We start from the raw sequence: 13,961 nt of genomic DNA, 5'->3' as shown, positions 1-13,961 counted from the left end.
TTATAGTTCAAATTGAGGTAATAATTTTTTTATTAATTATTACATTTGTTATTAAGAAACATTAAAAACTAATCATTTTGAAAAATATTAATAAAAATTAAATAGTTCTTATTATTTTTTTAATTAAGAACGATAATTCTTTTAGAACTATTTAAAATATCATGGTTATTATCAATATTATTAAACTATGATTAAGTTTAAAGAAAATAAAAATAAAGTGAAATTTGTTTAAAAACAAAATCTATTTTATTTTATGAGAAGAGTGTGTTATGATTTGATTAAATAGAAATTATTTATTACTAAAAATAGAATATGTCATTTTTAGTAGAATCACGAGTCACTGAACGACATTTTATTTAATTGAAGTAAATAAATATGATTTAATTTAAGTAAAATAAAAAATAAAAATAAAGTTTGTTTAAAAATAAAATGAACTAACTTTTTTTTTTGTTTTTTTTTTTGTTTGTTAATAATCGTGATTTTTTTGAAAAATATTTATATTCACTTTTAAGAAAAACTGAGTTGTTAGAAAAATTAATAGAAATTTATTTTTATTTTTATGAGAATAATGTATTTGGAGTTGATAAAATTAAAATTATTTAGTATTAATAATGAGAATAAATATAGGAGGTGACTCAATTAAGAATATTGTTTTTAGCATCAGTATAGTATGCGGTCATTGTTTTTAGCATTAATACCGTCTGGTCATTTCTATCAGTTTCAACCATCAACCATAAGTTATAAGCTATCAGTCATCATTTATAAGCTATCAGCTAACTTATCAGTCAACAGTTATTTTTACTAAATATATCTTAAATATTTTGATAAATAAATATAATTTTTTGGAAAAAAAATATATTAAAGAGAGATTCTCCAATTAATTGAGATGTGAGAATAATGAGTCAAGTATAATGTTGATTATATGTTATTTTAAGTAAGATAAAGCATTTCAACTTTCTTTTACATCTAACTACCAACATATACCATTAGATCTGACTTATTCAAAGAACACTTTTTACGTGATTTTCCCTACAGTCTCTGCTAGGGCATAGTTTCTTCTTCTCTTCTGAGAAGCGTGTCTCCTTGTTTCTTCAAGTTTTCTTTTAGGTTACTTAGGCTGCCACAGATCCAAGAACCAAAGTTCTCATCTTTCTCAAGCCGTGACTTTCTTGCTACGCTGCCGATTCTTTGTTGGCGACGTGACATTATTTTATTCTAGAGTTTTATTGTTCTCTTGACGTTTTGTGTTACTGTTTTTTCAGCATCATGGCTGAAGTTAACATCGAGGGCCTCTCGCTAGGGAATGATCGCGACGAAGACGGTTTCTGTTTCGACATACCAGAGGACGGGGATGAGACGGTAGATCTAAGATGGTGTCTTGTGGGGAGATTCCTCTGTGATCGTCACATTCACGTGAAATCTATGAGGACACGGATAGCGGATATATGGAGACCAGTGAAAGGAGTGGTCATTAAGGAGGCGAAGGAAGGAATATTTTTATTTCAGTTTGCACATGTGTTAGACATGGAGGCTGCTGTGCATGGAGGACCATGGACTTTTGACAGTTAACTACTAATAGTGGAGAGATTGAAGATTGGAATGCAAATCGAGAATATTCCACTGTTCCACGTGGATTTTTGGGTGCAAGTTCACAATCTACCTGCAGGGTTCATGTCTGAGAAAGTTGGAAAAAATATGGCTAACTTCATAGGTAATTTTGTGGAGTATGATAAGAATAACAATTCAAGCTTATGGAGACAATATATGAGGTTACGAGTTAAGATCGACGTTCGGAACCCTCTTAAGAAAAGTACGAGAGTGAAGAATAAAGGCGGTGACTGGTGCAATGTGACATTCAAGTATGAAAGACTCGGATTGTTCTGCTTTGTGTGTGGTCGACTTGGACACAATGAGTCCAAATGTGAAATCCGGTTTGCAATGGATAATGATGACGGTTCGAGAGGATGGTCAGTGGAATTAAGGGCGGAAAGTAGAAGAAATAGTGGTGCTACGGTTTCGCGGTGGTTGAAAGAGGAACAAGGAAGTTGAAGAGGTTACAATGAGGAGATGGAGGGTGGCAGTGGCGTGGATTCTGACCAGCAGCAGCCATCGGAGACGTTTAATGCGGCTAGGGACAATTTGTCAGTCACCATTCATGGCATTAATGAGAATGGATTTGAGCGCTTATCAAATGCTGACACAGCAGTGAGGACTAATTATCAGCATTCATTGCTAGCATCAGGAGTTTCCACACTATCAGTTCTAAAACCAACAAATACCGAAACGGTGCAAACAAATTTCCTAAATAGTCAAAACAGCCTTTCCAATCATTTACTGTGTGTTAATGCAGCCCCAGATTCCAACCATGGCCCACATATCACCCAAACACACGTCATTAATCCACATGCCATTAACTCGAATCTTTTGACCAATCAGTATTCTGAAAGATCCAATAGCAATTACCTTTTCTCGTTCCAAACAGACACCAATCCCAACCAACTCCCCCATTTTTCTAGCCAACGTATCTTTGCCTCTTTTACATGACAACACTGTGACCACAAAAAAAACCACAGACCTTCCATTAAACTCACATAGCCTTACTACTAAAGCCTCCCCATCTCGTAACCCAACCCGTAAAAACCAGAAAAAGCCTGCTACCCCAAACCTCAATCCAAAACCGACCCCTCCAGAGCCAAACTGTATCTCACATAATCCTTCTGTAGATGTTACTAATGAAGCAAAGGCTATGGAGCTGCAAGTTGAGAAGAAGAGAAGAAGGGAAAATGAGCAGAACAACAATACAAATAATGGAGAGATTAAACAGCATTTTTTATCGGCAGTTCCTGGCAGCCAGGACTGCCAGGAGTCATGATCATTATAAGCTGGAACTGCCGAGGCTTGAGCAACTTGAGTGCAGTTTCGAACTTGCGGCACATAGCTCAGAAACACCGGCCAGATGTTATCTTCTTATCAGAAACGTTAGCTACGGCGAGGAGGTTGGAAGCTCTTTCGTGTAAGTCTGAAATTCGACTCGTGTCTAGCTATAGATGTGGAAGGAAGAAGTGGTGGTCTTGCGGTGTTATGGCAGAACAAGATTAAGTGCAGTGTTTTAAATTATTCTCGCAACTTTATAAATCTAGAGATTGAAGACGAGGTCAGAGACAACTGGCGCCTCACGTGTTACTACGGTTTCTCGAAAAGAAACCGTCGCCACCTATCTTGGGATATGTTACGTGCACTGCGGGATATGTCAAGTGATTCGTGGTGCGTTATCAGTGACTTTAATGACTTGCTGTCCCAAGAAGATAAAAGAGGCTTGCATCCACATCCCAATAGTCTATGTAATGGTTTCCGTAGTGCGGTGGAAGATTGCGGTTTGTCGGACATCAACATCAAAGGACACAGATTCACTTGGGCTAGAAGTAGAGGTACTCCGAACATGGTGGAGGAGCAACTTGATCGAGCTATGGCTAATTTGAGTTGGCTGAGTCGTTTCCCGAATGTGGAGTTATTGAACATCTTGGCATCACATTCAGATCATACTCCTATCCTTTTGAATTGCGACCCTGCTAGTAGTAATGAGCGCACATACTCGTTCAAATTTGAGAATCAGTGGCTGTTGGAAGAAGACATTAAAGAAACAGTAACTATTGGGTGGAACACAAGCAGTAATGCAGAGCTGGGAGATAAAATAAATAGTTGTGCAGGTGAATTAAAGAGGTGGAGTAGGAGAAAGAGAACTCGCTTTAAAGAAGAGGTGAAAGCCTGTGAAGACGAAATGAATCATTACAAGCAGTTGCATGACCAGGACAATATTGAACGGTTCCTCTCGGCGGAACGTCAACACAACCAACTACTAATTAAAGAAGAAGTTTACTGGAAGCAACGAGCCAAGTTGCACTGGCTGAAGGAAGGGGATTTGAATACAAAGTTTTTTCACATGACGGCGTCGGCTCGAAGGAAATTTAAACAAATTGCTATGCTTGTCGACAACAATAATAATGAATCTCGTGATACAGAGGGGTTGAAAGCTATTGCACAACAGTATTTCCATACTTTGTTCCAAGAGCGGCATAGTGACCAGGATCCTGTGCTACAATATATTCCAGCTGTTATCTCCAATGAGGACAACGAAAAGCTTGCAGCCCCTATTTCGAAAGAAGAATTGTTCTTGGCTCTGAAACAAATGCATCCGGACAAAGCCCCTGGTCCCAACGGCTTTAATCCGGCCTTTTATCAGAACTTTTGGGAGGTTTGTGGGGATGACATTTTTGCGGCAACTTGCCATTGGCTGGAGCGTGGTTTCTTCCCGGCTTACCTTAACGAAACCAACATATGTCTAATTCCGAAGTGTGACAAACCAGTGGCGATAAAAGACTTACGACCTATCTCTCTGTGCAATGTAATATACAAGGTGATTTCTAAACTTCTTGCTAACCGGTTGAAGCCAATGCTACCCAAGTGTGTCGCGGAAGAACAAGCTGCCTTTATCGAAGGAAGGTCTATATTGGATAATTCTCAAATTGCGTTTGAGATTATTCATAAGCTGAAGCGGAAAAATCGTGGTAATATGGCAGAACTTGCTCTTAAAATTGACATAAGCAAGGCTTATGACAAGGTTGATTGGAGTTTCTTGAAGAATTTGCTTCTTAGAATGGGTTTTTCTGATAAGTGGGTGCATTGGATGATGATGTGCGTGTCCTCTGTGAATTATTCGGTTTTGGTTAACTCGGATCGTGTGGGGCCTATTCAACCCGGAAGGGTCTTGAGACAAGGAGACCCGCTTTCTCCCTATCTGTTCATTCTAGTAGCGAAGGGGTTGTCTGCTTTAATTCGGAATGCGGTTACTAAAGGAGACTTACACGGGATCAAAGTTTGTAGGGGGCACCGGCGGTGTCCCACCTACTTTTTGCTGACGATTATTTTCTATTTTGCAGGGCAAATCTTTCCGAAGTGCATCATATAATGGAGTTGTTGAAGGTGTATGAAGAAGCATCGGGGCAAGAGCTCAATTTGAACAAATCAGAAGTTTTTTCAGTCGTAATTTAAGCATCCAAGCTCAAGAAGACTTGTCTCGTATCATGGGTGTGAGGCATGTGATGGGTACAGGAACTTATCTGGGGCTTCCATCTATGGTTGGAAGAAGCAAGAAATCAATATTTTCTTTTATCAAAGATAGGATATGGAAAAGAATCAACTCTTGGAGGGGTAGACCGTTGTCTAAGGCAGGCAAGGAGATTATGATTAAATCCGTCCTTCAAGCAATCTCGTCCTATGTTATGAGTGTGTTTATTTTACCAGATACCCTAGTAGAGGATATTGAGAAGATGCTTAATGCTTTCTGGTGGGGAGGAGGTAGTAACAATAAAGGAATCCGTTGGCTTGCGTGAGATAGTTTGACTTACCCTAAGAATGAAGGAGGGTTGGGATTCCGTGATTTCAAAGCGTTTAATATGGCTTTGGTGGCAAAACAGGGTTGGCATATCATGAATAATCAGAATACTTTAGTCTCTAAAGTTTTCAAAGCCAAATATTTCCCTAACTCATCTTTTTTGGCCGCGGATCTTGGTACTAATCCTAGTCTTGTTTGGAGGAGTTTGTGGATGGCGCGACAAGTGCTTGTTTTGGGGAGCCGTTGGAGAATCGGGGATGGTAGTAATATCAATGTGATGCGGGAGCCGTGGTTGAGAGGTGTTGAGGGCGGAAGGATGGAGGCTCCTCAGGAGGAGCATGTCTACAGTTTAGTGGTCAAGGACTTGATGGATCCCCATTGCAAACAATGAGATTGTAATAAAATTGACCAACTGTTTACTGATGAGATTACGGACATTATTTTACAGGTTCCCTTAGTGGGTGATGTTACGGAGGATGGCATTGTTTGGAAGGAAGAGAGAGACGACATATATAGGGTCAAATCAGGCTATAAACTTTGGTGGCAACATGAGTATCAACATAAGAATAGGAGTATGCTTGGGGAGTGGGGGAGCCTTTGGAAAATTCAGGCGCCACCAAAAACTAAGCATCTTATTTGGCGTGTGTGTCGGGGCTGCCTTCCTACTAGTAAAAAACTTAGACACCATTATGTTCCGTGTCCCGCTAGTTGTCAGTTGTGTAATGCGGAAGTGGAGGATGAGTGGCACATTCTTTTTGGTTGTGCACAAACTAATAATTGTTGGACTGTTGCAGGTATTGACCATCTCATTAGACCGCGTCTTACTTTATTTGCTAGTGTGAGGGAGATGATCCTAGACATATGTTTGAAGGAAGATTTCAAAGACGCGGGGAAAGTGGCGGTTATGATGTGGGTGTTGTGGAACAATAGGAACAATTGGATTTGGAATGAGGAGAAACAAGATGCTAATCAATTAGGGGTACAAGGTCACCATATGTGGCAGGAGTGGTTCGCGGCCCAAAGTCAAACAAGTAGCGACATGCCTAGAGCCAACCATCAAAATACATGGCAGCCACCCCATCCGGGTTGGTTGAAGTGCAACGTGGATGCGGGATTCAATACTACTCTTGGTACGACTAATGGAGGTTGGTGTGTTAGAGATAGTGGTGGAAGATTCAAGGTGGCGGGTACTTTGTGGAATAGGGGAAATGTCTCTATTGTTGAAGCTGAAGCAATTGCTTTGAAGGAAGCCATCCAAGGTGCCATCAACTTACACTTGCAACACATCATCTTTGAAAGCGATTCCCAAATTTTGGTTCAAGCTACTAAGGATTCTTCATTGGGTAATTCTGAATTTAGTTTGATTATTAATAGTATTCGTAATTTACTTAGTTCCCATAACGACTTTGAGGTCAAGTTTGTTAAGCGTCAAGCTAATTGTGTTGCCCATAGTCTTGCTAAGGCGGCCAATTCTTGGTCTCGGCGCGCGGTTCTTTATTGGATCCCTCAGTGTATTGAACAATTTTTAATTAATGATATGAATTGAGTTTGTCTTTGTCAAAAAAAAAGTAAGATAAAATCCGAACCACAAATTTCACTTAATTCAATCTTATAAAAATTATAACTGATTGTTCTCTTTCTAGCAATAAATCATTGTTCTCACTTGAATCACTTATAGAGGACATATCTAGTGATGATTGGTAATATATATGAGAATGCGAAAATGAATCTGAACAATTAGATTTTAAAATAAATTGTGGAGATTATATGTTATTATTTTTTCTCTCTTCTCCATCATTTATTTTAATAATGGAGGAGAGAGAAAAAAATAATGACACTTAATCTCAGCCATTTATTTTAAAATCTAATGGTTCAGATTCATTTTCATATAACTTAACCATTCTCATAGTATACGTCACACACACACACACACACACACACACACACACACACACACACACACACACACACACACACACATATATATATATATATATATATATATATATATATATGGTATTTTGAAACAATTGAGCAATTAGGATGCCACATTCCACTTCAACCAGCTCATACAATAAGATATGTAACAACTTATGATATAAGTCTAAACTTCAACATTTTATTAGCAGCGGAAAACATTAAACAACTGATTCATTTTAAATTCTCCAACATATATAATAACAAAAATAATTATAATAAATTGTCAACCATAGGAAAATAACATAACAATCTCCATCAAACATAAAATAAAGAAATAGGCGTTCCCCCCAGTGTTACATATTAGAGTAGACGCCGACTCAACAAAAGCATAAAGAAGAGTACTTTCTTCCACTCACTTCCATGCCTCTATTGTAGATTATTTGAACAATGCCCATATAAAGGCAACATGCTGAAAGGACCCGTGTTGGTTTGTAAGGTCAGTCGATCTTCCCAAAAGCAGTCTGGGGCAATACAAATGGTATCAGAGCCATATCTCTCCCAGTATGATGTGGTTCGAGGATGAACCATACGGAAGCTGGTGGGCATGTAACATCTGAGGCCGAAGAAGGCGGGGGGTGGTTACACCGCATGTAACACCTGAGGCCGAAGAGGGCAGGGGTGGTCGGCACATTGGAATGGAAGGGATCTTGAGGCTGTGCATGGAAAGGACTGCATGGTTGAAGGAATGCATATAAGAATTAATTGGTACTACCTATTCCAACAAGATGCATCTTCTTTTCGATAGTCCATTTCATAATAACTTTACAGTTAAGTGTGCATAACTTGGAGCAATCTTGGGATGGGTGACCTTCTGAGAAGTTTCCTGGAAAGCGTGCGAGTGAGGATAAAACACGCTGAAAAGACTCGTGTTGGTTTGTGGGGTCAGTCAGTAATCCTGAAAGCAGTCTGAGGCGTTACAACAATCATATAATGGAATTGCATAACAATATGTAAGCACATATATGATTATCCAATCAACAATTCTCACTTCACACATTCCACACAACATAATACATCATATATGCAATGCAATGCAATGAGACTCAACTCCATGATTTTAATGCATGTGGTACCAAATATGAACTCACATGTTCATTTGCTCCCGATCCCCACCATAGGATCAGAGCACACCAAAAATCGTTACCATCACTATAGGTAACTCTTTGTCGATTCTCACCTGGAATTAGCTACTCGCACCCAATCCCCGTCATAGGATTGAGACTCACCAAAAGCTGACCATCATCCAAACACTATGCTGCATAATTTATGAATGACATGCAACGACAACAATTATGTACAATGATATTCACCTTAATCAATGTACTACACCAGCACCAGTCACCAAAACACCATACATGTTACAAGGATCCCACAAAAGCATTAAGATAACATATAAAGTACAAACGTACAGTTCGTACACAGTTATCACACCACAACACACACAACCACACACCATTCATCGCTATCCTGCAACAAAAAATAATTTCCAGACCCGAAAACTAATTTTAAAATAAAGTACATTGCGCCAACTTCCTAATGCTTCGAACGACACCTCAATTGGATATTCGAAACTCAAATTACAAATTATTAAGTTCTGACACAGCAGTGGTAGTTGGTTACACTAAAACTCGTAACCGGTTAGGCCAATTCCAGAACAGAGAGTAAGCAATTTTTCTTTCAATAGTAACCAGTTATGCAAAAAACCATAACCAGTTACCCCCCCCCCAATTGCCCAATGTCACGTTTTTTAGACTGTGTAACCTATTACACCAAAACACGTAATCGGTTACGCCAAAACCCGAAACCGGTTACCACTGAAACAGTGACAATTTTCTACACATTTTATTCTATGAAAAATCATTTCAAAACATCCCCAAAACTCTAACTTTTTTGAAAAATCATTTACTCGAATTCTATAGTATGTTTCCAAACAACATACAACATTTCAATCATTCACCAAACTGGAAACTTAGCCAAATCAATCAACACAATGGTGTTAGTATACATCAAATTGCTCATATTATAGAAACGAAAAAAACAGTCACAAAGATACAAAAACATTCACCCACATGTTATCATACAACTCCTTATACAAGAGGAAGTCCCACCCTTACCCTAGATGTTGAGCTTTGAAGCTTCTCTAATGAAGGTTCCTCTTCTCCTATGCCCTAGTTCCCTTTCTCATTTTTTTCTCTTTTTCATGTTCTGCCAGTTCTCCTTTTTCTCTTCCCTTTTTTCTTATTTTATTATACTATAATTCTAATTTTATTCAGACTAAATAAATTAAATAATCATCCAAACTCAATATTTATTTAAATAATATGTTCCCTACTACTATGTAAAATAAATAGAATAGTTATAATTAATTATTAATAATTAGTTCCACATCTACCACCCCCAAACCTCTACGTTTTTACTCAAACACCCCTTACACCTTAAAACGAATATTTCTAAGGCTACCACCCCACACTCAAGGGCTCCTCCAACACAACAAATCAACAACAAACAAAAATAATCACACAATATATTTCTGAAAATTAATTAAATAAAATCAGGACGTTACATTCAAACCCGTGACCTTACGCCTAACATCCTTGCCCGACTACCAACTGAATTGGATGACATTTTTGTTTATGAAATACTCTTAAAATAATATAAACACAGACAAAATTAGGGTATGACAGGTTGACCATACACTTCACCAGATTTTCCCAAGATTCTCCATTACCTCTTAAGCCTTTATCTTCGCCTTTCATTTTTCCTCAACTTATTCACTTTAATCCACAACCATCCATTCAAACAAAAATCTCATACTCCAATAATAATCTCGATTACCCTCGTGCCATTTCAACTAAAGTCATCCTAAATACTCCATTTCCCACTTTATCCCACAAGACATTACAACACAAAAGGATGAAATTCCTACACCAAAGGACCAATATTCTACACCTTCCCTCCTAATACATCAGCCTATACTCTCCTTTTCACCTCTACCATTACAGTTAACAACCTTTTCCTCCAAATACTCTCAACCACACGATCCAAATTAGCCATCATTCAAATCTGAATTTATTCATGAAGACAAATTCGAATTTCCCTCCAAAAGAACATTAACCAACACATTTTTTCCACTTGTCACACCTTTAATGATTTTGCGAATCGACCCCACCATGCCACTTATTACTACTGTTGAACCTTGAGGACAAAGTTCTTATTGAGCCATATAGTATTGATGAGAAGATTAAAGTAAAGCTCAATAAGCCCACTAGATAAAGATAAAAATCGATCTAGCTACAAGATTTTATTCTTATTTAGGGGGTGTAAGTAGTATTGTTCTCCACTTTACCAATTTTATGTTGTCTCCAAAAATGGCCCATGACCCATCTATATTTTTAAAACCCTTGCTATTTGTATTGTAAAGTTCAAGTTGTGTTAATCAATGAAAATTCTGAAGTTTGTTATTATGCATTTTTCCTTTGCATCCTAGATCTACATTTTTACCTTAGCTACAATCTATCACTTCTATGACATCAAATGAACATTAGAGAAGGCTTGAACAATGAAAAGTGAATCACATTTAGCCCACAAATGGTTCCAACCTTTGGAGTGAACAAACTTTATAGAGAAAACAACTACTTTATTTTCAACATGAAGACAATCAACTATACCAATGTTGGCAGAAAATACACTAAGACAAGTACCAAGGTGACTTCTAATAATGCCTTCATAAGTATAGATACGAAAAGGCCCTCAGGAAACATCCTCTGAATTGCATTTGATTCAATAATGTGATGACATGACTCAATTGACCTGTCTGAAATTGTAGCACATCCTCTCTAGATTAAACTATAATCGATTGATATGATATTATGCAAGACTCTCCACAAAACTAGAAACTTAGTAGGTGGTATACAAGAATTCCATATAGTCTTAAGCCAGTTAAGCTAAGGAAGGGAAATAACATTATAAAGAAAACATCTTTAAAAGATAGAAAACCTAAAGTAAAGGTGCACCAAATTAATTCATTTGACTCAAGAGAAGAGGAAATATCAATAAATATTTTTCGCTATGTCAGGGTATAGAAGAATAAAAAAAATTAGGGATATTCCAAGAACTTTGGGGAATAACCTCCCACCTATAGGGTGACTCTCATCTCCCACTTATATGGTGGTCATATCCTCTTATATGCAAGGCAATGTCCATTTTATTTAACTACACTCTCATATTCTTACTAGATCTAACTCATTCATCAAACACCCTCTTTCCACGACGAACAACTGTCAAGCCTTTTTTTTTGCTGAAGCGACCTCCACCACTGAGAAATGAAAGGTTTGTTAAGGTTGTTCTTAGAATCTCAAACTTAAGAAAGATGCATGTACCTCTCTTTCCTATAGTTGCTTTCACGCCTGTGATGTTGACAACCATTCGTCCACCTCCAAAGTTGTCATAGATGTTCAAAGAAAAATATTTACTTCCTCAATTAGATCTATCTATTTCTATTTTTGAGTTTTGTGTCTTTGAGAAACTCAGTGTGTGTCAATTGGCATCTCAAAGTGATTGAAGAGGCTTATAAGTCCTACATCCATTACAACATTATCTCTAGTCGTCAATTAATTATTGAATATTTGACAAAATTGGACAATATTGAGACTATTGATAGTTGAAATGCACAAACACAAATCAAAGAAATCGCCTTTAATTTGATTTGAAAAAAGGCGGTGGATTCTCATTTATATATGGTCATTGATAGTGTTCTTAGGAGACTGGATGAGTGGATGATATATTGTTGCTTTTGGTTTGTTTGTGTCTTCCGGAATAGTGAACAATCTATGTGCAGTGTCTTTTAGGATTATATGTATTTTTTTTCTTAGAATTGCTTCTAGACTAGAGTATGTCCTATTTTATTATTTATAATACTTGTTGGGTTTACCAATTAATGAAATTGTGTTTATTGTAATAAAAAATAGTTATTGTGAGACTTTGGTCAAATATCCAAGATCCTAATTGATTGTCTCAATCAATCAACATATTACATATTTGAAATTGCTGATTATTTTCAACTCTGGGTTTTGTATTAATTTAATTGGTTTACTATTGTACTATTTGTCTAGCGCATAGTAAACTAAAGAAATTTAAAATATAGTTTTCTCTTAGAAAAAATTGCCTCATACACTCGAATCCTTCTTTTAAATTTGATAGGCCATGTAAAAGGGAGAGACTTCTGTAGAGTAAAACTTAGGAGCAAAACAAATCACATGAACAATAAATAAAATCCATTATTCTCAATTTTTACATTGAAATTTACTACCAAACAAACCATCCATAAAGTAAACTAGTCTCTTGCATCCAGCCACTAGCAAAGATAAATCAAATCAACACCTTAATTTGATATTTGTTGAGTTTGCAAATGTACATCACTGTGTATAGTAAAATTAGAACCAATCCATCCAATAATTAAACACAACAAAAAGTATAATAAACTAGAAAGAGACCATCCATGACTATGTATGAACATGTTATAACACAAATGAATCCAAACACTCTTTTTTCCTACCAGAAGATAGTATTAATCAATTTGTTTAGAAGAACTTGAACCCGCCGATGAAGAAGATTGACGCACCACACAAGCAACCATCTTTGCCCATTGTTTCAACCGATTCTTCTTCGCAGGCAAATCATCAGCTTCATAACAAAATTCAAAACCAATTTCACTCGATATTTAATTTTAAGTATAGCAGATTAAAAAAAACCCTAATTTTTTTTACTTCAATTATAATCAAACAAATAAAACCTAATCAAATATTATCGTAAAGTACCAAAGTACTAACCACTTAATTACCTGGATTAAATATGGTGGTGGTGTTTGCAATGCCGCTATCAGAAACAATGGAAGATGAAGAAGAGGATCGAGACAAGCTATGATCATTGTACTGTTTATTAACAGCATGATAAAGCTCCAAAGCAGGTATAGTCTTGGTTAACTTCGGGTCGGTTTCGGGTGAATCAAAGCCGAAACCGAGTTCGAAACACGCTTTGAGTTCCTGTAAATCATCCTCAGAGACACTCTTGGTTAGCCGACGGGTGCTACTGCGGCTGACGTGATCGTGCTTTCGTCTCCGCCATGCTTCTTCTCGAAGCATGTCCGGAGACCATGTTGCATGTTTGAGGAGTCGTGAGGGTGGCCGGGAGTTGGATGGTTTCGACATGATGATGATGATGATCAGATTTTGTAATGTAAATTGAGTTTTTAGGAGCTGTTTGTTTTATAAAAATCTTTTTATTTTATTTTAAATTTTTTAAATATTTTTTAATATAAATTAACAGATTAATTATAATATTTTATAACATAAATATACATTATTACACCATACTTTTCTAAAATACTACATACTACTAATATTTCTTGTATGTAATTCAACATATTTTAGTACATTTTTAATGACTTAATTGAATATACTATTGTTCATTGAGCATCTTTCATTTTTTATTTAGTATATTTCTATAAATTTAATTATCATACATTATTATTATTATTATTATTATTATTATTATTATTATTATTATTATTATTATTATTATTATTATTATT

The 13,961-nt window shown here is 36.6% G+C and overlaps 2 protein-coding genes across 2 annotated transcripts; one reads left to right on the top strand and one right to left on the bottom strand.

Annotated features, from left to right (window-relative positions):
• Window positions 1-1,599: 1,599 nt before the first annotated feature.
• On the top strand, window positions 1,600-2,049 carry LOC131605497 (uncharacterized protein At4g02000-like). The gene has a single exon (XM_058877845.1). It carries the CDS (start codon window positions 1,600-1,602, stop codon window positions 2,047-2,049), a length of 450 nt encoding a protein of 149 aa, XP_058733828.1.
• Window positions 2,050-12,703: 10,654 nt separating this feature from the next.
• LOC131607417 (uncharacterized) lies at window positions 12,704-13,575 on the bottom strand. Its single transcript, XM_058879423.1, has 2 exons — window positions 13,212-13,575; window positions 12,704-13,054 (listed from the first exon to the last, which is right to left on the bottom strand). The coding sequence occupies exons 1-2, from the start codon at window positions 13,510-13,512 to the stop codon at window positions 12,939-12,941; spliced, it is 417 nt and encodes a 138-aa protein (XP_058735406.1). The 5' UTR covers window positions 13,513-13,575; the 3' UTR covers window positions 12,704-12,938.
• Window positions 13,576-13,961: the final 386 nt, after the last annotated feature.

Source organism: Vicia villosa, linkage group LG5, assembly GCF_029867415.1.
Source record: "Vicia villosa cultivar HV-30 ecotype Madison, WI linkage group LG5, Vvil1.0, whole genome shotgun sequence".
NCBI classification, from domain to species: Eukaryota; Viridiplantae; Streptophyta; class Magnoliopsida; order Fabales; family Fabaceae; genus Vicia; species Vicia villosa.
The sequence above is the reverse complement of the archived record's forward strand: the minus strand, read 5'-3'. Positions and strand labels throughout refer to the sequence as shown.